The sequence below is a fragment of the Palaemon carinicauda genome, chromosome 6 (assembly GCF_036898095.1).
Source record: "Palaemon carinicauda isolate YSFRI2023 chromosome 6, ASM3689809v2, whole genome shotgun sequence".
NCBI classification, from domain to species: Eukaryota; Metazoa; Arthropoda; class Malacostraca; order Decapoda; family Palaemonidae; genus Palaemon; species Palaemon carinicauda.
The window spans coordinates 16,769,378-16,793,613 of record NC_090730.1 but is presented as its reverse complement, the minus strand read 5'-3'; the positions used below and the strand labels follow the sequence as shown (position 1 = coordinate 16,793,613).

The 24,236-nt window shown below is 41.0% G+C and overlaps 2 protein-coding genes across 2 annotated transcripts in view; one reads left to right on the top strand and one right to left on the bottom strand.

Moving 5' to 3' along the window:
• LOC137642453 (corrinoid adenosyltransferase MMAB-like) overlaps positions 1 to 21,592 on the top strand; it is a 99,571-nt gene extending 77,979 nt beyond the window's left edge. Inside the window, exon 7 of the mRNA XM_068375017.1 lies at positions 17,093 to 21,592. Within this exon, the coding sequence (XP_068231118.1) occupies positions 17,093 to 17,243 (151 nt within the window). The 3' untranslated portion in view covers positions 17,244 to 21,592. The remainder of the gene's footprint in view (positions 1 to 17,092) is intronic.
• A 376-nt stretch (positions 21,593 to 21,968) lies between these two features.
• LOC137642887 (zinc finger protein 501-like) lies at positions 21,969 to 22,847 on the bottom strand. The gene has a single exon (XM_068375753.1). It carries the CDS (start codon positions 22,845 to 22,847, stop codon positions 21,969 to 21,971), a length of 879 nt encoding a protein of 292 aa, XP_068231854.1.
• Between the last annotated feature and the right edge of the window lie 1,389 nt (positions 22,848 to 24,236).

The window sequence follows — 24,236 nt, the reverse complement described above, 5'->3', positions numbered from 1 at the left end:
GAGTAACGGTTCAATTCGACTTCCTTACCAGGTACTTATTATTTCATTGTTATTTGAGATAACTGTTATATGAAATATGGGATACTTAGCTATCCTTTAATCTTGTACACTGGTTTTCACCCACCCCCCTGGGTGTGAATCAGCTACATGATTATCGGGTAAGTTTAATATTGAAAAATGTTATTTTCATTAGTAAAATAAATTTTTGAATATACTTACCCGATAATCATGATTTAATTGACCCTCCCTTCCTCCCCATAGAGAACCAGTGGGACCGAGGAATAATTGAGGAGGTGTCAACAAGAAGTACTTGAGTACCTGGCCACAGGTGGCGCTGGTAAGAACACCCCCTTCTAGTATTGTGATAGCTGGCGTATCCCTCCATAGAATTCTGTCGGGCAACAGAGTTGACAGCTACATGATTATCGGGTAAGTATATTCAAAAATTTATTTTACTAATGAAAATAACATTTTGTGCTTTGCGTGACATTAAAGCACTGCTTGAATAGGTGCTTGGTGTAGAGCTTCTTGAAGTTCGAGATGACTTGCTGGTCCATGGGCTGGAGGATAGAGGTGGTATTTGGTGGAAGATACAGCACCTTTATGAACTTGAATTCTTCGAAGATATCATCTTCAAGTCCGGGGTGGGGGGAGGGGGGGGGGGGTGAGCGGGTGCATTGTTAAGGCATAGCAGGCACTTTAAAGGCAATTTCTGCTCATGAAGATACTTCTTCACAGAAGGACCGAAAACTTGGTTAACCCATTGGACAAAGAACTGCCTAGTGACCCAGGCCTTCGAGTTGGATCGCCAGAAAATATGAGGCTGGTCCTTATCCACATTCTGTGCCTTAAATGCTCTAGGGTTCTCCGAATGGTAAACCCAGTAAGGGCTTGACTTTAAAGTCCCCGCTAGCATGGGCACATAGGGCAAGGGTCAACCGATCCTTCATTGGCTTATGCCCGGGCAATTTCTTCTCTTCGGCGGTGATGTAGGTTCGACTGGGCATCTTCTTCCAAAACAGCCCGGTTTCATCACAATTGAACACCTGCTGCTCTACGTAGCCTTCTTCCTGCACGGTCCTTTCAAAGCTCTTCACAAAGTCAGCTGCAGCCTTTGTGTCCGCACTAGCAGCCTCTCCATGGCGAACAACTGAATGAATCCCGGACCGTTTCTTAAATTTTTCAAACCAGCCACGAGATGCCTTGAAATCGTCTGAGGAAGGTTCGGTTGAACTCTCCCCAGCATCACCCCCAGAGCTCGCCTCTTTCAAGTCAGTGAAGATGGCGTGCGCCTTCTCGCAGATGATAGTTTCGGTGATGGTGTCGCCAACAATCTCTCTGTCCTTGATCCAGATTAGCAGAAGTCGTTCCATCTATTCTATGACAGGGCTACGACGTTTTGAAATGATGGTGATCCCCTTAGAAGGTTTCAGTGCTTTAATGGCTTCTTTCTGTTTCAAGATTGTCGAGATTGTCAACATATTTCGGCCATATTCTTTTGCAAGTTCACTCATCTACGCGTACGAGTATTGTTTACTTCGGGTGTAGAGTAGGAACGTGTTCGAATTGTACTTTGCGTGTCGAAAAATTTGGATACAACCGGTACGACGAAAATTGCTTACTTTGTGTATCGAAATAAAATTCGGGTGTAGAGTCGAAAAATTGCTTAAATTTTACTTCGGATGTTGGAAAATTTGGATGTAGATACGTTCGTGTGTAGAGGTTCCACTGAATATGTATATATGTCTTACTTATAACTGTAATCGAACTGTTTAACATATTCATTTATTATTCTATTTTAATTTTAGAATGCATGGATATTTCCACATTCGTTATTACTGCCTATCTAGATGAATGGGAGAAGGTATCACGGTTAGGAGGTATTTGCATTTAAAGCTATATAAGAAAGTACTGGATGATCTTGGCCATCTCGAAGATAGTTTGAACCTTTTTTGGCGGAACTATTCTCAAGGGTTGGGTCATCGGAATCCAGGGTTATCCAATCCTTGAGGTAAAACTCTCGGCTTCTGGCCGGAAGCCCATCATTACAGATATGGGGAGCATGATTCCATATTTTCTTGGTCTCAGTTCTAACAGGTAAGTTTAACTTACACCTGTGCTTCTATTTCTGTTTTGGTGCTATCCCACGTATAGGGTATGGAGTGGACCATCTCATACTCATGCTGTGTTGTTAGTGGAGAATGCAAATGTCCTTTTGAACGTATGATACTTTCTTAATATTTTCAAGGAGGTAAACCAACCAAACAACCCCCCCCAAAAAAAAAAACCTACCCTTGACTATGAACCCCCTCAAAAACTGCCTCTATTTCTGTTTTGGTGCTATCCCACGTATAGGGTATGGAGTGGACCATCTCATACTCATGCTGTGTTGTTTGTGGAAAATGCAAATGCAATTTTGAACGTATGATACTTTCTTAATATTTTCAAGGAGGTAAACCAACCAAACAACCTCCCCAAAAACCTGCCCTTGACTATGAACCCCTCAAATTTTGATTCCTTTTCTCCTTTTATAGGTAGTAGGTTGGCCAGAGCACCAGCCACCTGTTGAGATACTACTGCCAGAGAGTCATGAGGTCTTTTGACTGGCCAGACAGTACTTCATTGGATCCTTCTCTCTGGTTATGGTTCATTTTCCCTTTGTCTACACACAGTGAATAGTCTGGCCTATTCTTTATATATATTCTCCTCTGTATTTATACACCTGGCATACCTGAGATTACCAAACAATTCTTTTTCACCCAAGGGGTTACTGCACTGTAATACTTCAGTGGCCTATTTCCTCTTTGTAAAGGTAGGAGAGAGACTTTAGCTCTGGTAAGCAGCTCTTCTAGGAGAAGGACACTCCAAAATCAAACAATTGTTCTCTATTCTTGGGTAGTGCCATAGCCTCTGTACCATGGTCTTCCACTGTCTTGAGTTAGAGTTCTCTTGCTTGAGGGTACACTTAGGCACACTATTCTATTTTATATAACTTTCTCTTGTTTTATTAAAGTTTTTATAGTTTATATATGAGATATTTATTTTAATGTTGTTACTCTTCTTAAAAACTTTTTATCTTTCCTTGTTTCCTTTCCTCATTGGGCTATTTTCCCTGTTGGGGCTTATACCATCCTGCTTTTCCTACTAGGGTTGTAACTTAGTAGGTAATAATAAAAATAATAATAATAATGATAATAATAATAATAATAATATGCTGACTTCCCCCTGGCACTGCTGATGACCTCTGCTAATTTAAATGGGGAAAATTCTGTTGATGACCTCAGAACTAGAAAGGACTATAATTCTACTGATATTCCAAAATCAAGTAATTTGGGTAATACAAGGAAACTTTGAATCCTTCATGTTACCCAAATTCCAATAGAGACAAACTATGATAATCTGTATAAAGCATTTGAGTGCTGTGGATGTATAAAAGAAATAAGAATGAAACTTTTAGATGAAAAAGGATTCATAGATATCTTACAGTAGTCATGATGAAGCATTTAATGCAATAAGTAACATTAATAATATTAAAATTAATAACTTGAATATCATCGCTGTTCTTTGTGATAAGGTACCAAAGGATTTGGATGTGTATTGGAAGGAGAAAGGATTAATGAGGTGGAATCATTTATTTAGGAACTGATCTTTAGAATTTGAGTTAAATGAAAGATTGAAAGAAGCAAACCAGACAGTTGCTAGGTTAAGGAAAATTTGGGAATCAAATTGCCTGAAATAACATATAAAAATCAGGCTATATATCAGTTTAGTGAGATCGGTGTTTCTGTATGAACATGAATCGTGGTTTGACAATGAAAGCATATCCAACAGATTTTGTATTTTTGAGAATAAAGCTCTCAGAAGAATATTGGGAGTTAAATGGCAGGGCAGGATTAGAAATGAAACTTTAAGAGAGATTACTCGAAGTGCCATATGTGGATTAGATTATGGGGAGGGGTAGATGAAGATGGTTTGGGCATGCCCTTTGCATTCCTCAAGAGAGATTAGTTCACCAAACTTTCAACTGGGCTCCACAAGGCACTAGAAGAGTTGGAAGACCCATGCCTATATGGCTGAGGACTATGAAGCATGAAGTAGATGATGAATGGAGAAGTATTCCATTAAAAGCTCAAGATAGAGACGAATGACAAAATCTGAGAGAGGCCCTTTGCGTCAGTAGGCGTGGGATGAGATTATGATGATGAAAGACCTGCCAACTGGTTTGAAAAAGATGCTGATTTAGTTTTGCTTTCCCAGAGAAAGACAAAACCACCAATGTGGCTTTTAGCTGAATCTAAGGGGGTTACAGGGAGTTATTTCAAAATATGCAAATTAATTCATAAAAAAGTAGGAACTATTGTACCAGGAGATATATCTTGTTTTGGAAAACAATTACCTTGTCCATGCCAAATCATGCACCCAATACATAATACTGTCCAACCTAAAAACAAGTAATGATGATATTACGTTAAATGTCAAACCCTACCTAGATTTTAGCTATGGAAGGGGAGTAGTTTATAACGAAGATCTGCATGAATTTACAGAGGAGGAAATACTGGCCATGTGTCCACTAAATGTATGGAAAGTACACAAAGTCCCAGATACATTAATGAATACCCTTACTTCCAAGGATGCTGATATATCTTTCCATATTATTATTGAAAATTAAATTATTAAAGTTTGATCTTTCAAACAGAAGTCACTGCAATGTTTTAATTGTTTTAAATTTGAACACCCATGTAAAGTTAGCAAAAAGTAAAAAATATGTGGTATTTTCTCAAAGTCTTACCATGGAGAATGTGCCCTAGAGGCCAGAGTTTTGAACTGCAACTTGATTCATAAATCCACTGACAGGAGCTGGGAGCTGTATAAGTTAGAAGGAGCTGCCCTCAACAAATCCAGTAATGAACATATAAGTGTGGTACCTTCCAAAAGACTATTAATTCAAATAGCTATGCAAGAGCATTAAAGTCCAACTCACTTAGTACTACCAATAATTCTAGAAAAAGAAATATACCATCAAGTTATAAAATGCGGTATGACGAGGTAAGCATATTAACTCTTGAGGCTTTGCCACAGTGTATTAATTCTGGGTCATTGCCCATCTCTGTACAACCTTCATCCCCCATTACAAAAAAAATAGTATAAACCTCTCTCAGACCATGTTCATACCTGATTTACTTACTTTAAGAGTTGCTTTTCTGGTCCTATACAGCAGGGGAACCCTACTCTCTACAGCAATTTTATCATGTTTGTTTAAAAGCATTCAACATTTCACTGTGCACATTGCTTGTTTATTGTCAAATCCACACTATTAAAGCAATTAGAGAACAAGAAAGTCTTCAGTTTCACCTTCAGGCTTTCGGATGTCTAGTGGGAGCTTATTGTATAGTCTTGGGGCTGCATATTTAAAGGCTCTAGATCTAGAGCCTAAAATAGACATATATCAAGGTTCCAATAATCTGAAACCATCTGTAACTATTCTCATGTCAACACAAATTTGTTGGCTGCACGATATGTAGCCTTTCTATTAGATATTTTGGACGTCCGTTTTGGATAACTTGATGGGTTATTGTTCATATTTTAAACTTATTTTTGCTTTAATAGGCAGCTAGTGTAAATGAGCTAGTTGTAAAAGTTATTCATTAGGGGGTAGAGGCAAGAAATCCTGACACGGACCCTAAGGTTATTAGTTTTACCCGCCAAATGTATCACCCCGAGGTGGTCTTGAACTTTAGGCCCCATGGTTTGTTAAGTTGCTGATTTCTGTAAACTATTACACTTATCCAGAAATTAATGGAAAACCCTCTCAAGGACTTGCAAAGACAATCTGCTTTGGAAGCTTTAAACGTTTCACTGTAATTCTTCTGTTACATGAAATAGAGGATCTAAATGGGTAAAGGAACTCTATGAAAGTTTCAAGGAAGGCAGATTATTGAAATGATTAGCCAATTTTAGGAATTCTGTTAGGAAAAGTCGATTTTGTTGAGTAGTGAACAGCGTTATAGATATACAAGAAGTAAGATCCTGTAGTTACCGGCTGGGAACTCTAGGGTTCACATGTGCACGAGTACAGCTAGTTTGTTCCATAACTGAAATACAAACCACGCTATTTAATATGGGGTATTACTTTCGGAGTAGCTGAAATGACGAGCCATTAAAATTTTAACGAGGGTGTACTACCCCCATCGCTAGTTAGCGGGGGGGTAGGGAGGGGTGGCTTAGTTACCCCCCCCCACACACACACACACCTGTGTGTGAGCTCACTTTTACTTTAGCTCGGGTGGTGATCGGACGTGTCCGCTTTCACCCTCGCCTCTTTGACAGCCATTAATGCTCTTTGTCTTTTTACTTACTTTTTCTTTTATTTGTCCCATCCATATACCAAGGCACTTCCCCCAATTTTGGGGGGTAGCCGACACCAACAATGAAACAAAACAAAAAGGGGACCTCTACTCTCTACGTTCCTTCAGCCTAACCAGGGACTCAGCCGAGTTCAGCTGGTACTGCTAGGGTGCCACAGCCCAACCTCCCACATTATCCACCACAGATGAAGCTTCATAATGCTGAATCCCCTACTGCTGCTACCTCCGCGGTCATCTAAGGCACCGGAGGAAGCAGCAGGGCCTACTGGAACTGCGTCACAATCGCTCGCCATTCATTCCTATTTCTAGCACGCTCTCTTGCCTCTCTCACATCTATCCTCCTATCACCCAGAGCTTTCTTCACACCATCCATCCACCCAAACCTTGGCCTTCCTCTTGTACTTCTCCCACCAACTCTTGCATTCATCACCTTCTTTAGCAGACAACCATTCTCCATTCTCTCAACATGGCCAAACCACCTCAACACATTCATGTCCACTCTAGCCGCTAACTCATTTCTTACACCCGTTCTCTCCCTCACCACTTCGTTCCTAACCCTATCTACTCGAGATACACCAGCCATACTCCTCAGACACTTCATCTCAAACACATTCAATTTCTGTCTCTCCATCGCTTTCATTCCCCACAACTCCGATCCATACATCACAGTTGGTACAATCACTTTCTCATATAGAACTCTCTTTACATTCATGCCCAACCCTCTATTTTTTACTACGCCCTTAACTGCCCCCAACACTTTGCAACCTTCATTCACTCTCTGACGTACATCTGCTTCCACTCCACCATTTGCTGCAACAACAGACCCCAAGTACTTAAACTGATCCACCTCCTCAAGTAACTGTCCATTCAACATGACATTCAACCTTGCACCACCTTCCCTTCTCGTACATCTCATAACCTTACTCTTACCCACATTAACTCTCAACTTCCTTCTCTCACACACCCTTCCAAATTCTGTCACTAGTCGGTCAAGCTTCTCTTCTGTGTCTGCTACCAGTACAGTATCATCCGCAAACAACAACTGATTTACCTCCCATTCATGGTCATTCTCGCCTACCAGTTTTAATCCTCGTCCAAGCACTCGAGCATTCACCTCTCTCACCACTCCATCAACATACAAGTTAAACAACCACGGCGACATCACACATCCCTGTCTCAGCCCCACTCTCACCGGAAACCAATCACTCACTTCATTTCCTATTCTAACACATGCTTTACTACCTTTGTAGAAACTTTTCACTGCTTGCAACAACCTTCCACCAACTCCATATAACCTCATCACATTCCACATTGCTTCCCTATCAACTCTATCATATGCTTTCTCCAGATCCATAAACGCAACATACACCTCCTTACCTTTTGCTAAATATTTCTCGCATATCTGCCTAACTGTAAAAATCTGTTTTATCCTTAATCCTATTAATCAATACTCTACCATACACTTTTCCAACTACACTCAACAAACTAATACCTCTTGAATTACAACACTCATGCACATCTCCCTTACCCTTATATAGTGGTACAATACATGCACAAACCCAATCCACTGGTACCATTGACAACACAAAACACATATTAAACAATCTCACCAACCATTCAAGTACAGTCACACCCCCTTCCTTCAACATCTCAGCTTTCACACCATCCATACCAGATGCTTTTCCTACTCTCGTTTCATCTAGTGCTCTCCTCACTTCCTCTATTGTAATCTCTCTCTCATTCTCATCTCCCATCACTGGCACCTCAACACCTGGAACAGCAATTATATCAGCCTCCCTATAATCCTCAACATTCAGCAAACTTTCAAAATATTCCGCCCACCTTTTCCTTGCCGCCTCTCCTTTTAACAACCTTCCATTTCCATCTTTCACTGTCTCTTCAATTCTTGCGCCAGCCTTCCTTACTCTCTTCACTTCTTTCCAAAACTTCTTCTTATTCTCCTCATATGACTGACCCAATCCCTGACCCCACCTCAGGTCAGCTGCCCTCTTTGCCTCACGTACCTTGCGCTTTACTTCCACCTTTTTCTCTCTATATTTTTCATACTTCTCTATACTATTACTCTGCAGCCATTCTTCAAAAGCCCTCTTTTTCTCCTCCACTTTTACCTTCACTCCTTCATTCCACCATTCACTGCCCTTCCTCATGCTGCCTCCAACAACCTTCTTGCCACATACATCACTTGCAATCCCAACAAAATTTTCTTTTACTAACTTCCACTCCTCCTCTAAATTACCAGTTTCTCTTACTCTCACCTCGTCATATGCCATTTTCAACCTTTCCTGATATTTACTTTTTACCCCCGGTTTTATTAGCTCTTCAACCCTCACTACCTCCCTTTTACATCCACCTACTCTATTCCCCCACTCTTTTGCTACAACTAATTTTCCTTCCACCAAAAAATGATCAGACATACTGTTAGCCATACCCCTAAACACGTGCACGTCTTTCAATCTTCCAAACATTCTTTTAGTTATCAACACATAATCCATTAATGCCCTTTCTACTACTCTTCCATTTGCCTCTCTTACCCATGTATACTTATTTTTATCTTTCTTTTTAAAGAAGCTAGCACTTATTACCATCTCTTGTTCAACACACATATCTACCAGTCTCTCACCACTCTCATTTTCACCTGGTACGCCATACTTTCCAATGACACCTTCTACCTCTCCAGCGCCCACTCTAGCATTTAAGTCACCCATAACAACTACATAATTCCTTCTACCCAGTCCTTCTACACACCTAGTTAATTCATTCCAGAACTCATTCCGCTCTTCTTCACTTTTCTCACTACCTGGCCCATACGCACTGACAAACGCCCAACATTCCCTACCCAACCTAACCCTTACCCACATTAACCTAGATGATATCTCCTTCCATTCCACTACTTTACCTGTCATCCATTCACTCAGCAATAACGCCACACCCTCTCTCGCTCTTCCCCTTTCAATCCCAGACACTCTACCAGACATTTCACCAAACATCACTTCACCCTTTCCTTTCATCTTTGTCTCACACAAGGCCAATACATCCATCCTTCTACTTCTAAACATACTTCCAATCTTTTATTTGTAATATATATATATATATATATATATATATATATATATATATATATATATATATATATATATATATATATATATATATATATATATATATATATACATTCTTTATGTTTATGTATATACTGTATTTGTGTATAGAAATGTAGTAAGTTTTCTTTTCAGTGTTTGTGCTGTGTGTGTAGTGTACGACAACGTCACCGGCGTAGTGCTAGGCCACCGCGGTTTCACGTCATGGGGTGCGGCCTCTCCCTCTTGGTCCTTCGGTCGTTCCTTCGGCTTTCCGTTAACTTGGCCGCCGTGGGGAATCGTCATCGCTGGACTTTCTTCATTCATCTATTATCTTCGCTGTTCCTCCTTTCCTACGGGGAACTTAGATTCTCAGCGAGGGGAATGTGGGAGTTTAGATTGACTACGGTCTCTCTCTACTCCAGGTCGTTCACCCCTTACTATTACTACGTACTATTACGGAAGCTTCTTTCCCGTTGCGGGTTGGGTTGCTATTCCGTTTATTTGTCTCAATTATTTTTAATGAAATCTAATTGTATTTTTAACTTTTCAGCTTCTCTGTGGAGAACACTTCCCTTCGGGGGTCAGTGGTTCTTACTATTTGTGATCATTCTTAGATGAATTACATAATTATAATTGTTATAATTCTATTTTTGTTAAAGTTCTCCGCCCTTCCCCTTCTCCCGTGAATGTCAGTGGGGGAGGAGGGCGCATACTTAATTTTTAATTTTTATGTTTTGCTATTCCCTCGGGGTTACTCTTCGGAGTTCCTCCCTGGGGAATTTCTGTTAAATAATTATTTAACTTTATTTTCCCAGTTAACTATGCAGTTTTTCTTCGTTTGACTAAAGAGTGCCAACGAAGCAGAGCTGTCCTGTTTTTGCCTGGGGAGTCTGCTGTTGCTGCCGTCTCTCTAGGACATCGTCATGGGCATTCCCTTCTCTTAGAAGTCCTTCCGTGACAACTGTCAGCTCTTCAGTTCATCTTAGAATGCTAAGGAGGTTCGCCTCCAGGGGTAGGTAACTTCAAATCCGAGGGAGGTACCCTTCCCAGGTGTGAGAGCTTCCCCCTGCAGAGGGGGAACTTCTCATACCTTAATAATTCCTGGATTGGTTTTCCTGGTCCTCAGGCGGTTATGCTCTTGGTGCTGAGCGACCGCACTTGTAACCATGCTCAAGGAGCTGAGCTGTTGCAAGGCTGGGCGCATGAAAACTTCAGGTGGCTATGCTCTTGGGGCTGAGTGGTTGCACACGCAGCTATGCTCAAGGGGCTGAGCAGCTGCAGGATCAGTCTTGTGACCTCTCTCGTTCGCGAGGGAGGCCACTCATAAGGACTCCTCTTCGGAGGATTGCTCCTCATAGGTCAGCTTGCTGATCCAACGGCCCTAAGGGGCGCCATCACCAGTGTCTTCAAGTCTCTTCTACGAAGTGTTCACCTCTCTCATTCGCGAGAGAGGCCACTCATAGATACCCCTCTTCGGAGGATTGTTCCTAATCAGACCAGCCATCTCCTAGACCTGCTGACCTGCCGTCTCCGTTCCTGGCTGCTGACGCTGTGGGCGCCCACGCACCCCGTTATCCAACGGGTACCGGTCCTTTCGGGGCAAAAGGGGCTTTCTCACATTGTGAATAAGTCCCTTAAGCGCCAGGTATCCCCTGCCTGCCAACGTTCTCCTGCGCGCTCGCGCGCTTTCCTGCTGTTCCTGAGACTGCCATCTAGAGACATCCTGTTCCAGGGACTGCGCGCCAACGTTCACATGCGCATCAGCGCACATCATTGGAGTTTCCTGAGATAGCACACAGGCGCTCACCAGTGATTCAGCCTGCGAGTGTCTCCTAGTCTCTTTTACAAAGGGCACCTCTCCTGTTCGCGGGAAAGGTCTCTCATAGAGACCCTTCCCCAGAGTATCAAGCAGATCTTCCAGTGTTGAGCCAGCTGACCTACCGATCTACAGCTCAACCTTGCACTGCAGTGAAGGACTTCGGCTCTGGACTCTGAAGCAGTCCTGCCTACGGTCCTCATCTGGGGATGACCGCCCTTTTTAAGGACACATCCCAGTTCCTGATCGTCCTGTCAGCTGACCCTGCATCCTAGCGCACTAGCAGCGCGCGCGCCTGTGCTCGCCGATGATCTTACGCCAACGATCTTCGCACGCATGCAAGCGCCGACTATCTTCTTTCGCGCGCAAGCGCTGGCGATCTTTCGCGCGCAAGTGCCGACGATCTTCTTACGCGTGCCAGCGCCGACGATCTTCTTACGCGCGCCAGCGCCGACATTCTTCTTACACGCGCCAACGCTGACGATCTTCTTACGCGCGCCAGCGCTGACGATCTTTAAGCGCCGACGATCTTCTTTCGTGCCCAAGCGCTGATGATCTTCCTACGCGCGTAAGTGCCGACGATCGTTCGCGCGTGAGCACCGATGGTTTCCTGCGCGCGCGCGCTGATCTTCTAACACGCGCGAGCACCGACGATCTTCTTAAGCGCGCAAGTGCCAACGATCTTCTTAAGCGCGCAAGCGCCAACGATCTTCTTAAGCGCGCAAGCGCCGGCGATCTTCAAGCGCCAATGATCTTTTTACGCGCGCAAGCGCCGACGATCTTTTTCGCGTGCGGGCACCGATGGTCTTCCGCGTGCGCGCCAATAGTCTTGCGCGCACCGGTGGTAATCCGTGCGCGCGCTCCGATTGTCGCGACAAACTCGTACGCGCTGCAGCACGCTCCAACATTCTGGTCCACACAGTCTCTTTATTCTGATCCTGCACATCAATATGATTCCTGCGCATTCTATGAAGTCTCGCCCGCGTGCTCAAGCTTGCGAGCGTTTTCAGCAGTCTCCCGCGTACCCGCATCAGCGCTTCGACAGTCTCTCGCGCGCGACCCCCGGGTATTCCCCATCACGCGAGCGCCAGCACGCTCCCTAGCGCAATCACCAATACCCTCCCCCGCGCGAGGCTGCCGGACATCGCGCGGTAAGGGCGCCATCGCCACATTCCCCCCCCCCCCCCCCTGCACAGAACAGCGCGCTTGCCGGTTGGGGGGAAGGTTCCAAAAAGGCCCAGGGACATGCCTTCCTTATCTTTTTACAGGCGACTTCTCCTCCAGAGGGAGTGTCTGACAGAACAGCCATCAGCCGGCAGCCTAGTTTGGGACTCTAATCAGAGCGGTAGCACAAGCTTTTAAGCTGTTCTCTCTGAGTTGAGCCACAAATCCTTGGCTACAGCCACTCCTCCGATGAGGAAAAGAAGAGTTTCGGACAAGGTAACTTCTACAAGGACGAAGCTGTCTCCTCGTAAGTCTTCGAGGCAGGCACTCTCCCCCCTCAGACTTTTCTCCCTCACCTTCGGACGAAGTTTTCCCGCCCTCAGGAGAGTCACAGGAGGTGAGACGTTCCCCAATCACTCCATTAAGGGAAACCCCCACCTCGCGCGGTAAAGTCTTCTTGAATAGGGGTGGAGAAGAGCCTGCCTCCGTCGTGGTTGGAGTCCTGCTTCCCTCCCGGGAGGGAGTCAAAGGACTCCAAGACAGTAACGGGAGTCCCTTAGCACCAAAATCTACAGGCTCAGACATTCTTTCGTTATGGGAACGAACCTGTTTGAGCCTAAGGACGTGAAGTAGGCGGCTGAGAGGTGTAGGAAGTCACCAAGACTCCCTCCTATATGGGGCTTTTATCATTCAAGCCCTATAAACCTCCAGCACCTCAGCAACCACGTCCCACCAAAACAACGGCAGCTAAGACAGTAGGGTCTAAGCCCTTTCCGGTCAAGGACAAGAAAGGCAATTAGTCCCCTAGGGGAGGGAAGAATCCTAGAAGGAGCAGCCGAAGCCGCAAACGCTAGGATTGCCAGTTCCCCTGCATGTCCGCCAGTGGCGGGATACCTACAAGGTTGCGCAGACAGGTTGCGGCAACTCGGGGCCATTTCCTGGACAATTTCCGTAATCAGTCAGGGATATCGCGTCCTGTTCATAACACCTCTACCTCCCTTGAGGACAAATCTGGTGTCATTTAGCACCCTTGCCATGGGATCAGCTAGGGGGTGAACTCTGTGGGCAGAGGCCCAGATTAAAGCAAATTCCGGTCAGCATGGAGACCGCAGACACAGTCAATCTTGCAGTAAACCGCAAGACTTCCTGTGTATACTCGATCTGAAGGACACGTACTTCCAGATCCCAGTCCATCCGTCTTCAAGGAAGTACTTAGGATTCAGCATAGACAACAAGGAATACCAGTTCAAGGTGCTGTGTTTCGGTCTCTCCACAGCACCACAGTGTTTCACCAGAGTTTTTACCTTAATATCTTTGTGGGCACTCAGGATCGGCTTCCATCTCCTCCATTATCTGGATGACGGCCTGATCCTAGCAGACTTGGAGTCACTCCCTCTTTGACACCGAGACAAACTTCTAGGACTTTGCTAGAACCTAAGGGTCAGGGTAAGTCTTGAGAAGTCCGCTCTGCTGCCCAATCAAAGACTGGTTCACCTAGGCATGATTATAGACACCAATCTCCATAAGGCCTTCCATCAGATGACAGGATAGCAAGGCTGAGAAGAGTCACAAGCCCTTTCCTCAGATGAGAAGAGCTGCCAACCCAATCGTGGTTACGTCTCCTCGGTCACCTTTCACCCTTGGCTCGTCTAGTTCTCAACGGTCGCCTCAGGATGAGGTTTCTCCAGGGGCGACTCAGGTCCTAGTGGAATCAAGACTGTGATTCCCCTGACATCATGATCCCTATGGATCCTGCGGAACAGACGAACCGCCAGTGGTGGGTGACAGGCGAGAACCTATGAAGAAGAATGGATCTTCTCGTTTCCTTCCCACGGATTGGATGCTGTTTTCTGACACCACAAAAGAGGGGGGGGTGGCACGTTCTGTACCACAGTACCTCATTCCTGTGGTCAGAGTTGGAAAAGTGCCTCCATATGAATCTGCTAGAGATAAAGGCTGTCTTCCTGGCCTTTCAACAGTTCCAACAAAGACCTGGCAGATCATTCTGTAGTGTGATGAGCTACAGCACCACAGTAATAGCTTACATCAATAAGCAAGGAGGTACCTTCTCAAAGCAGCTATCCCATCTCTCAGTAGAGATACTGAGATAGACTGAAGTCCACTCGATTCCTCTATCGACTCGCTTCATTCCAGACAAAGGGAATGTGCTCGCCGACAGTCGGAGCAGAGCGTCTCAGATAATTAGTACCGAGTGGTCCTTGGATCATTCAGTAGCCAACAAAGTCCTGACTTTTGAGGGGTTACCCGGCTGAACTTCAAGCTCCCGCTGTATTGCCCCCCCAGTCCCAGATCCCAAGGCACTCTGGCAAGAGGCCTTCCAACAACGGTGGGACAGCACCGACGTGTACGCTTTTCCCCCGTTCTGTCTGATGAGGAAGGTGCTCAACAAGACCAGAATATCGGTCAATCTTTCGATGACCCTTTATAGTTACGCTATGGCATCACGCAGAATGGTTTCCGGGCCTTCCGCAACTCCTATCAGAGTTACCGAGAGAGCTCCCTCCACGACACAATCTACTCAGACAACCACTGCCAACATCATTCACAAAGCCGTAGCTTTGCTTCGACCTCACGCCTGGAGACTATCCAGCATCTCCTCACTAAGAGAGGATGGTCGCAACAAGTTGCGAACAGGATGTCTGGACACCTGCGTAGGTCATCCGCAGGGATCTACCAGGCAAAGTGGCGGGTTTTTTGTGGTTGGAGTCGTGAAGGGGTATCTCTCCAATCGATACCACTATTCCAGGGATAGCGGAGTTCTTCGTACATTTGCGGGAAGAATGCACCTTTCAGTCTCGGCAATGAAAGGCTATCACTCAGCCTTAAGTCTAGCCTTCAGGCTCAAAGGAGTGGACATTTCTTCCTCGCTGGAACTTTCCCTACTCATACGAAGATGTGATCTAACCTGCCCTCAGTCGGAAGTCAGACCTCCTCCATGGAACGTGGTTCGAGTTCTCAGATCTCATGAGAAACCTCCCTACGAACCATTACACAGGCTTCAGATCGCCACCTAACTTGGAAAGCGGTGTTCCTACTAGCTTTGGCCTCGGCCAAGCGAGTCGGTGAACTTCATGGTCTCTCGTATGACATCGCCCATGCAAGGGGATGAGGGGAGGTAACGTTCAGATTCGTCTCTGAGTTTGTGGCTAAGACACAGATTTCGAGTCTGTGTTCTGTAACAGATGACCCAGACCATCCCCTACTTTGTCCAGTAAGGAGTCTGAGGTTATATCTCAAAGAACGGCTGTATTCGTCCCCAAGTGCAAGCTTTGTTTGTGAGCACTGGGAGAACAAAGAGGAGGGTCACCAAGAATACCATCTCGGCTTGGATTCGTAGGGTGATCCATCTGTCCCTGAATCCTGACCCTCCTCCATCATGTCGCCCTAGAGCGCATGATGTCAGGGGCGTAGCTACGCCCTGGCCTTCAAGAAGAACTTCTCAGTGACGCAGGTTCTACAAGCAGGGGTGTGGAAGCGTCAGACGACCTTCACAGCCCACTGCCTGCAAGACGTGACCCACAGGAGGCTCGATACGTTCTCTATCGGCCCTGTGGTGGCTGCACAACAGCTGGTTTAAACCTCAGGCTCCTTAATGGACAAGTAGCAGAGGGTTGAGGGCATTGTTACCCGGTCTTAGTCTGCATGAAAGAAAAGGTATGTCTGGCCCATATTCTTTTCTTCATCCTCCCCTCTCTTGGGGAAAGCAGCATCCTGGGTTCTCTGCACAGCTGACCTCAAACCACTGCAGGTAAACCATGTTTCCTTGTGTTTCTAGTATTAAGTTAATACTGTCACGTCCCCATACCCTGACAAAGTGGTATTGGGAAAGTCCTAGCCTAAAGTTTTCCATCTAAGAACTTCAGGTCAACTTCCTAGGACAAGTCACACACAATCCTTCACACACAGGTTATGTAGGCCGCAGCCCTTGCATAGCAAGGTGCGAGCGAGGTGCAGGGACTCTTTATTGTTGAGTGCTGACAAACTCGGATAATGAGTCCCCGGGCAAGGGCAAAGCCAAAAGCCAGTATGGCTGGGACTTTTTCACCCTTTCTAAGGGTTGAGTCACCCATATTAAATAGCGTGGTTTGTGTTTCAGTTACGGAACAAATGACAAGTTCAGAGATAATTTGTATTTTTCCTAACTATACAAACCTTAGCTATTTAATCAAACTTGCCCGCCAGCCCTATTCCCCGTGAAGTCCTACCTCTAAGCAAAGTGAGCTTACCACACAGGTGTGTGAGGGGGGGGGGGTAGCAAGCTACCCCTCGCTAACTAGCGATGGGGGTAGTAAACTCTCGTTAAAATCCTAATGGCTCGTCATTTCAGCTACGCCGAAAGTAATACCCCATATTAAATAGCTAAGGTTTGTATAGTTAGGAAAAATAAAAATTATCTCTGAATTTGTCATTTTTCTTTTAAATAGAAAGGTAAATAAGAGGCTTTTATCTATGAAAAAATGATAGTTTTATAATAATCCTATAAAAAAGTCTTGACTATTCATATCAAGTACTTTTTTTTCTTTGAACTGTACATTCTTTAAAAGCAATTTTTCTCTCCCGTATGTTTCTATTGAAAGTTATCTTTCAGTTTCCATTTCTTAGGTTTACAACATTTTTACTTTCAGGTTAAGTGACTATTTGTTTACTATTGCAAGGTATGCCTCTGTTAGAGATGGACATAAGGAAACTATATACTTTCGACCACAGTCATCTAGTTCGAGAAAAATTGACAAAGAAATAACAGAAAATCAGCAGGCTGTTCGGAGTGATAATTAAAGTGATGTAAGAGTTTCAGTAAAAGTCCATTAGCCCAGCATCTAAGGAACTATTTTGGCAGTTATGCTCCCTCCCTCAAAAAAGTGAAAGGTTCTGAAGTCTCATGTGAAAGTTTATGAATTTCCGTATAATTTTATTATACTTTAGGGAAATTCACTGTATAGTCAGCATGTTGAATACTGTACTTGGCTTCCTACTGGATAGATTTTTTTAGATTGGGGTGGCTTTATTGGCTGAATTCAAGTTAGTGTCTGCAAGTAAAGGAGTAAGGAAATTAGAGAAGTAAACCTCAGCAATTTAATGACTTTTCACTCTCAAACAAAGAATTATCATGAATTCTTGTACATCGGTTTACAAAACTTTTTTCCTTTTAATTCCTTGATCATTCTTAGCCCATTATCATGTGTATATCTGTTAATTCAGCAACCAATGTTATTTCATTGTAATGGATTCTTCTCACAATAACCTTGTCCTCTGTGGGTTTGCCGAACCATTTGATTCATCAATATCAACATTTTTAAAGATTATTTTCCTTTTGCATATATCTCAAAGGACTAAACTTGTCATCATATCATTGATCCCATGTTTTTTAAAATAATTAAGTTCCTTATGTCATTTCATGTAAGTGCAGAAAAAGTTACATCTTTTATATTAGATTTATATAATGTGACAAAAACCCAGAAATGAAACATTTTGTGAAACCTACCTTTTATCTTTTTGAACTCTTAACACTCTGAGTCGGATCAAAGAAATAAGCTTATGTAGCGAGAAAACTTGAAATGTTGCTCAGGGATGGGTGTATCATATTTAGTGGTTTTCGATAGACTTTTTACCCTTTACATCATGTTTCATGGAATTTTATTTACATTTTGCCGATATAATTTTCTTTCAACAATTTGTGTAATCCAGAGGCATAAGTACACAGAACTTTAGTTGGCCATTTTCTATTTAGTTTTAAAACTTAATGCAGTCTTTTACTAGGCCAGCTAATGCTATTTAAAAAATTTGTTTTGAAGAAAATCCAGTCATGTTAGCTTTACAAATTTGACTTATAATTTTGCTTGAAAAGGTTAGTCTGTAGAAGTCAGGAGCATTAATCTTAATTTTTTTTTTTTTTTATGCATTTTGCAATCAAGTATGGTTTACAGCCATCACCAAAATTACATTTATTAGTGATCATTTCTGGGTTTGAAAAGATTTACCTAATCGATATTTTATAAGCTGCCTAAACATTACATTTCCAGTTGTTTCTTCGGTATTCGAAATGCTGGTATAAAATCTTATCAACTATTTTCTGTGTGTACAAGCTTTTCTTTTTGTACATTTATGATGATTGTCCTTAAGATGTAAAACTGGTGAAAAGGTCCTACCATTTTTTAATGTAGTAGATGGTTCAGTTTGAGAAGGCCACTTGTTCAAAAATGTATCTGTCAATTGTATGGTCAATGAAGTCTGGTAGTTATTTGTCACCACTCCAAATTGTGGGGAACTAGAATATACTGTAACAAAGTGTTATGAATTACAGTAATAATATAAAAAAAAGAAGTGGAATAGGCACATTCAACACTACAGTGTAATTGTACTTGATGCAATTATCTTGCGTAGAAGTAGGAAAATTTTTATGAAGTATGACGGAAGATAAATTTGAGACTTAATTAAAACTTCAAACAGTTTCCTGAAGCAGTCTAGTATTGATTTTATGATATGGCTTTTGTAACTTGCTTTTTTATCAGCCACTAACGTAGTGAGTGAAACTTCCTGTACAGATGAATTTTGATAGACATTTTTCATGTTGCAGCTTTATAGGAATTTTTAAACAAATGGAGAGCTGATTAATGTGTACAAAAGGGTAGTATTTGAAAGCCAAGGCCATTGCTCCTTTATAAAAATCAAAAGATATGCAATTTCTATAGGTACTTATGTACAGTAGTACTGTATATACAAGATAGGTGTAGAAGTTAAACATTTCTAGGCCATCAAAGATTGGAACTGCCACTGAAGCGACTTTCTTCACTTGAATCATATATTGAATTTAATTTGAAATTGAGAGAGAAAGACAGTGTTGGTTTTCCCCCTATTAGTAAAGTCTTGGAGTTTCATCTTGACATCTAGTAATGTTTTTTGTATGTTACATTATCAATAATACCGAATTTATCTGAAATAATTCAGCAAACAAACTTCTAGATTTTCATAAATAGGAATTATTACCATTCACTTTTCTTAGGATTGTATCTTACTATGTCTCTCCTACAGTCTTTGAACAGAATCTACACAATTTTCAAATTAGTGTAAGCTGTAAATGTGAAGATCATAGAAAATAATGTTTGGTGTAATATTCAATATATCATGTACAGTACTATGATAATACATAGATAACATCCAGAAATGGAGTTTTTAAAATAAAATTTATTTCTCTATTCACCTGATGTTCATGTTGCTTCTCTCAAAGCAGTTTATATAGTGATGTCTACCCAAATTGCTTCATTATATATTTTATCAAGTTATATTTTTCATTGTTTGTGGATTGTTATGTAAAGTTTCAGATTTTGCTATTTATCTCAAAAACTTGACTAATCAGCATGTGGATTTTAAACTTTATTTGCACAAAACATTGTAAATTTGGGCATGTGAAATAGTATCTTGAAGCCGGATATAATTTAATTTAAATGTTTGATAATGTTGATTCTTTAGTAAATGTTAAATCTCCAAAAATATACATATTTTATAATCTAGTCAATGTATTGTTAAACTGTACAGAAATAGAGATATATCTTTATTAGTAAAAGTATTTGTAAAACTGTTGTGATGTGATCATATAGAATATTACATGTGTTTTTCAACATGAATGGCTTCCAAGCCTCTCTTAATGGTTGGTAAAAGTAGCTAGTATTTTGAGTGTTGATTGTCCTCTTATTGCTCTGATGTTAAGGATTTCAGAGCATACTGTGAAGATTTGTATTGCTAGTTCACCACCTCAAAGGTGGTAAACGTATTTTAGTAACTCTTAACTCTGATGGACTACTGTACGAAGTTCTGTACCGTGTCTTGTAATTTGTTGCTGGTGATTGAATTGTTAAATAGTATAGTGAATTTTTTTAGTTGATATTCTAGGTCCTGGGTGTATACTTGGCCCAGAAGTGTGGGGGAATCTGACACAAGATGAAATGTACAAGGTTGTTTGCATACAATATACTGTAGTTCACTTAACCCAGCACTGACACCAATGGCTGATTTGTATGGTCAATCCAATCCATCTCATATTCTGTTATTGCATAGAAGTATATGTTATGAAAGTTGCCTAACTTTCAAGTATCAAGGTTTGGTTTAATGAGTATTCTTGTAACTGTATGCCAGTCATCCATAGTCAATGTTAAACCAGCTAGCCAACCAATCTTGTCTGTCAGTTTGTTTCAATGTTGAAAAATTTCTTCAGACTCCTCCACACAGGTCTGAACAAAATTCAAATATCCTTTCTTCTCATTTTGCAATTGAAGACAAAGAAAAATCCAGTTGTATATATGTTTTAGAGCCAATTAGATTTTTCACAAAAACTAAATGTTTAACAAAAACCCTGTCTAGTGACTAACTACTTACCTTTACAAATAAGACTTATCCTGTGGAAGCAGTTTTTATGATGTTTGGAGCTTATCTTAGACGGCAGTCATACTGATTTAGGTGTGGTTGATTTTTACTGTCATTAAATAGAATTATCCAAGTACTGTAAAACATGAAGATAGATTTGGCTAAAAATCACTCCTTGAAATTAACTAAACCTTAGGGGTACTTATATCTTGCAATTTGAAATCTATTAGGTACTTGTATTCAATCGGTTCATTGCTGTTTTAATTACATAGTATAATTATTTTATAAGGAGTGCATATTTTCCATTGATATATCCTTACTTTTAAGGTATAGTATGGAAGTAAATATAATAACCTGACTTGTGTTACTGAAGCTTTCATTGGAAATAGGTATTTATTCCTACTGAAATGTGATTTTTGGAACTTGGTGATAATTGATAATTTTTTTTTTTTTTTTGATGATTTTACTCTTGAATATATTGAAATGACATATCTTATTTCAATAGATGTGAAACCCTAAACTATTTAAAATAGTTGCTTCCCCTCATTCACTGTGAGGTTAGGTATAATATTTTCAGGGCACAAAGTTTCTATCAGAAAAAAAAGATTATATTGCAGTATATCTATTTTAACATTTTTTGTATTTTATTAATAAGTGCTATTTAAAAGTGACATATGTTCATACAGAATTTTTCAAAGATCTTTCTATGTTTGTACAGTGTGTATAGTCATTACTCTAAAACTTAGAGATATAAAAGATGTCATATTGATGTGTGTTTTACGTAGATCCATTTTCTAATTTGCTACTGATGTGATAGTAGATGGGTGTAATCATAATTTATCATTATAGAATATTGTAGTACATTGTATGGCATATTTCTTTTATTCTGATGTACTGTATCAAAATCCTATAAGAAATATACAGTAATACAGTACATACTGTAGATTAAACATACACTTCTATAAAATTACTTCAAGTATTCAACTTTGAAGATCTGGTTACATCTGAAACATGGTAGAACCATCATAAAAAGAATTTCAATTATTACATAGAGTAAATCAGTATTCATCAACAGCAAACTTTAATCCTTTTATTTAATTTTCCCTAAGAGCAATACTTAATCTGACCAGCTCATTTTGATTTTCACGAATGAAGTTTTCTGTGTTTGATTATGGTACCTCTTCGATTAAATGTTTCTCCACATTTCTTACAAACGTATGGTCTCTCACCAGTGTGCAGTCGCATGTGATCTCTCAAAGGCCCATTTTGACTGAAAGTCTTTCCACAAACATTGCATTCATACGGCTTCTCTCCAGTGTGAACCCTCATATGAGACTTGAGAACAGCACAGCTGCCAAATCTTTTCTTGCATATGTTGCATTCAAATTGTTTCTCTACTGCTTCTGCATGAGTTTGTAAATGTCTTCTCACACCTATTTTTGTGTTGAACGCTCTTCCACACTCTTCACAAGTAAAAGCTTTCGTCTCAGAGTGAGTGACCATATGCTTCTGCAGAGATGAACCTTGCATAAATGACTTTCCACATTCATTGCACTTAAATGGCCTCTCTCCTATATGAATTTTCATATGATTGGAGAGACCCCCTAACTGAGAAAATGATTTTCCACACACCTCACACACAAATGGTCTGTCACCAGTATGAATTCTCTCATGTACTTCAAGATGACTTTTTGTCACAAAAGCCTTTTCACATTCTTTGCATGTATAAGGCTTCTCTCCTCTGTGAACTTTCATGTGATAGTTGTATGAATCACTTGTACGAAAAGACTTTTTGCAGTCCTCACAGCTGTAGGGTCTCTCCCCAGTGTGAATTCTAATATGATCCTTCAGACCTTTCTTATCGCGATATATCTTTCCACATTCTGGACACGAACAGGGCTTAGATGGTCGACGACGCTTCAATTTAACGCGTACTCCACCAGTCTCCAATGGTATATCTGACTTTACTTCCTGTTTATTCGACACTGCTTGTACACTATCTTCTTCCCTATGCACATCCATGTTTCTTTCTGCTTTTTGTAATTACAAACAATTTATTCCTAATACAAGATCTACTAAGAAAAATCTTTTTAAGGATTTATTTTAAAAAGCCCTTCTACTTTAATACTACTGTACATTCTTGAGTTCCTGATTCATTCTTACTTGTGAAATGTTGAAACAATAATCCTTTTAATACAAAACAAACTGCAAAATTCAACACTTAAAAAAATTTGCACAGTATAATATAATACAGTATTACCTTTTCAGTTTCCTTATAAAAAAAATAACCATATCATATTAAAAATACAGTAATTTTATTATGTTCACTGATAAGAGTTAGTCAATAATTTCTAATTATAGAATACTGCACTGCAATAATTCACAGTGTCTCACTTTAAAGTCAAATCTAAATACAGTACAGCATTCTCCTATACATTTTATTCAATAGACAGTTCATCACAAAATATTACTGAACTACACAAATATGAATGCATAGGCTCTGATTGGTAGAAATTACTCTTTTTACTGGGCAACTATGGTGCTACAGATCTTTTATTTCTCCACAAATGTTTTGGAACTGCATACTGTATTTCACCCACCTATTTCCAAATGGATATCCATATCAATGTTTATGTCTTAGATATTCATTAGAAAAGAAACTAGATAAACTAACACTCTCAGTGACATACTGCAAAGAGCTTCCAAGTAACAATAAAACAACATAATCCATAAAAACCACAATATTTGATGATTAGGACAGCATGATAACAATACCTTGATACAATAAGTAAAGCACTTTCAAATGCCCCACATGACTTTGGAAACAATAAGTTTACTATATTTTTCTTTTAATTTTCCACTTTAACTTGACAAAATCTTTCCACAATTTTACTCATTAAACAATACATGGTGATGTCAAATCTCTTATTTTGCAAGACAAGAAAAAAAATACTGCACCTAATTACTTGACTTGAATCCTGCTGAACACCAGTTAACTCTTCTTCTCTTCAATATTCAACCTAATAAAAGAAAACAATAACATTGTAAAATGAAAACGATATACGACAACATTTTAAGCAATTTGTATTTTTCTTGACCATACAAACCCAAGCCCTTTAATGGAGTATGATTTTAATGAATCTGGAAACTCTGCTGTTAAAATCTATGAGGTGGCGGTAGTTACTGGGGATTAGCGGGAGAAGCCTGCTCACACTGTTGGCTCACCTAGTAGCCACTTTGACCTTCACCTAGGGCTTGCAGGGTGCAAGAGGCAGGAAATATGATTTAAAGGACTCAGATTTGTAGTTAGGAAAAATACAAATTACTTTAAAACCCTTGTCCATGTAAACAACCTGGTTGGTTTAAAATCCTGGGATGTCATTCACTCGGTCCTTAATTTCTAATCCACAT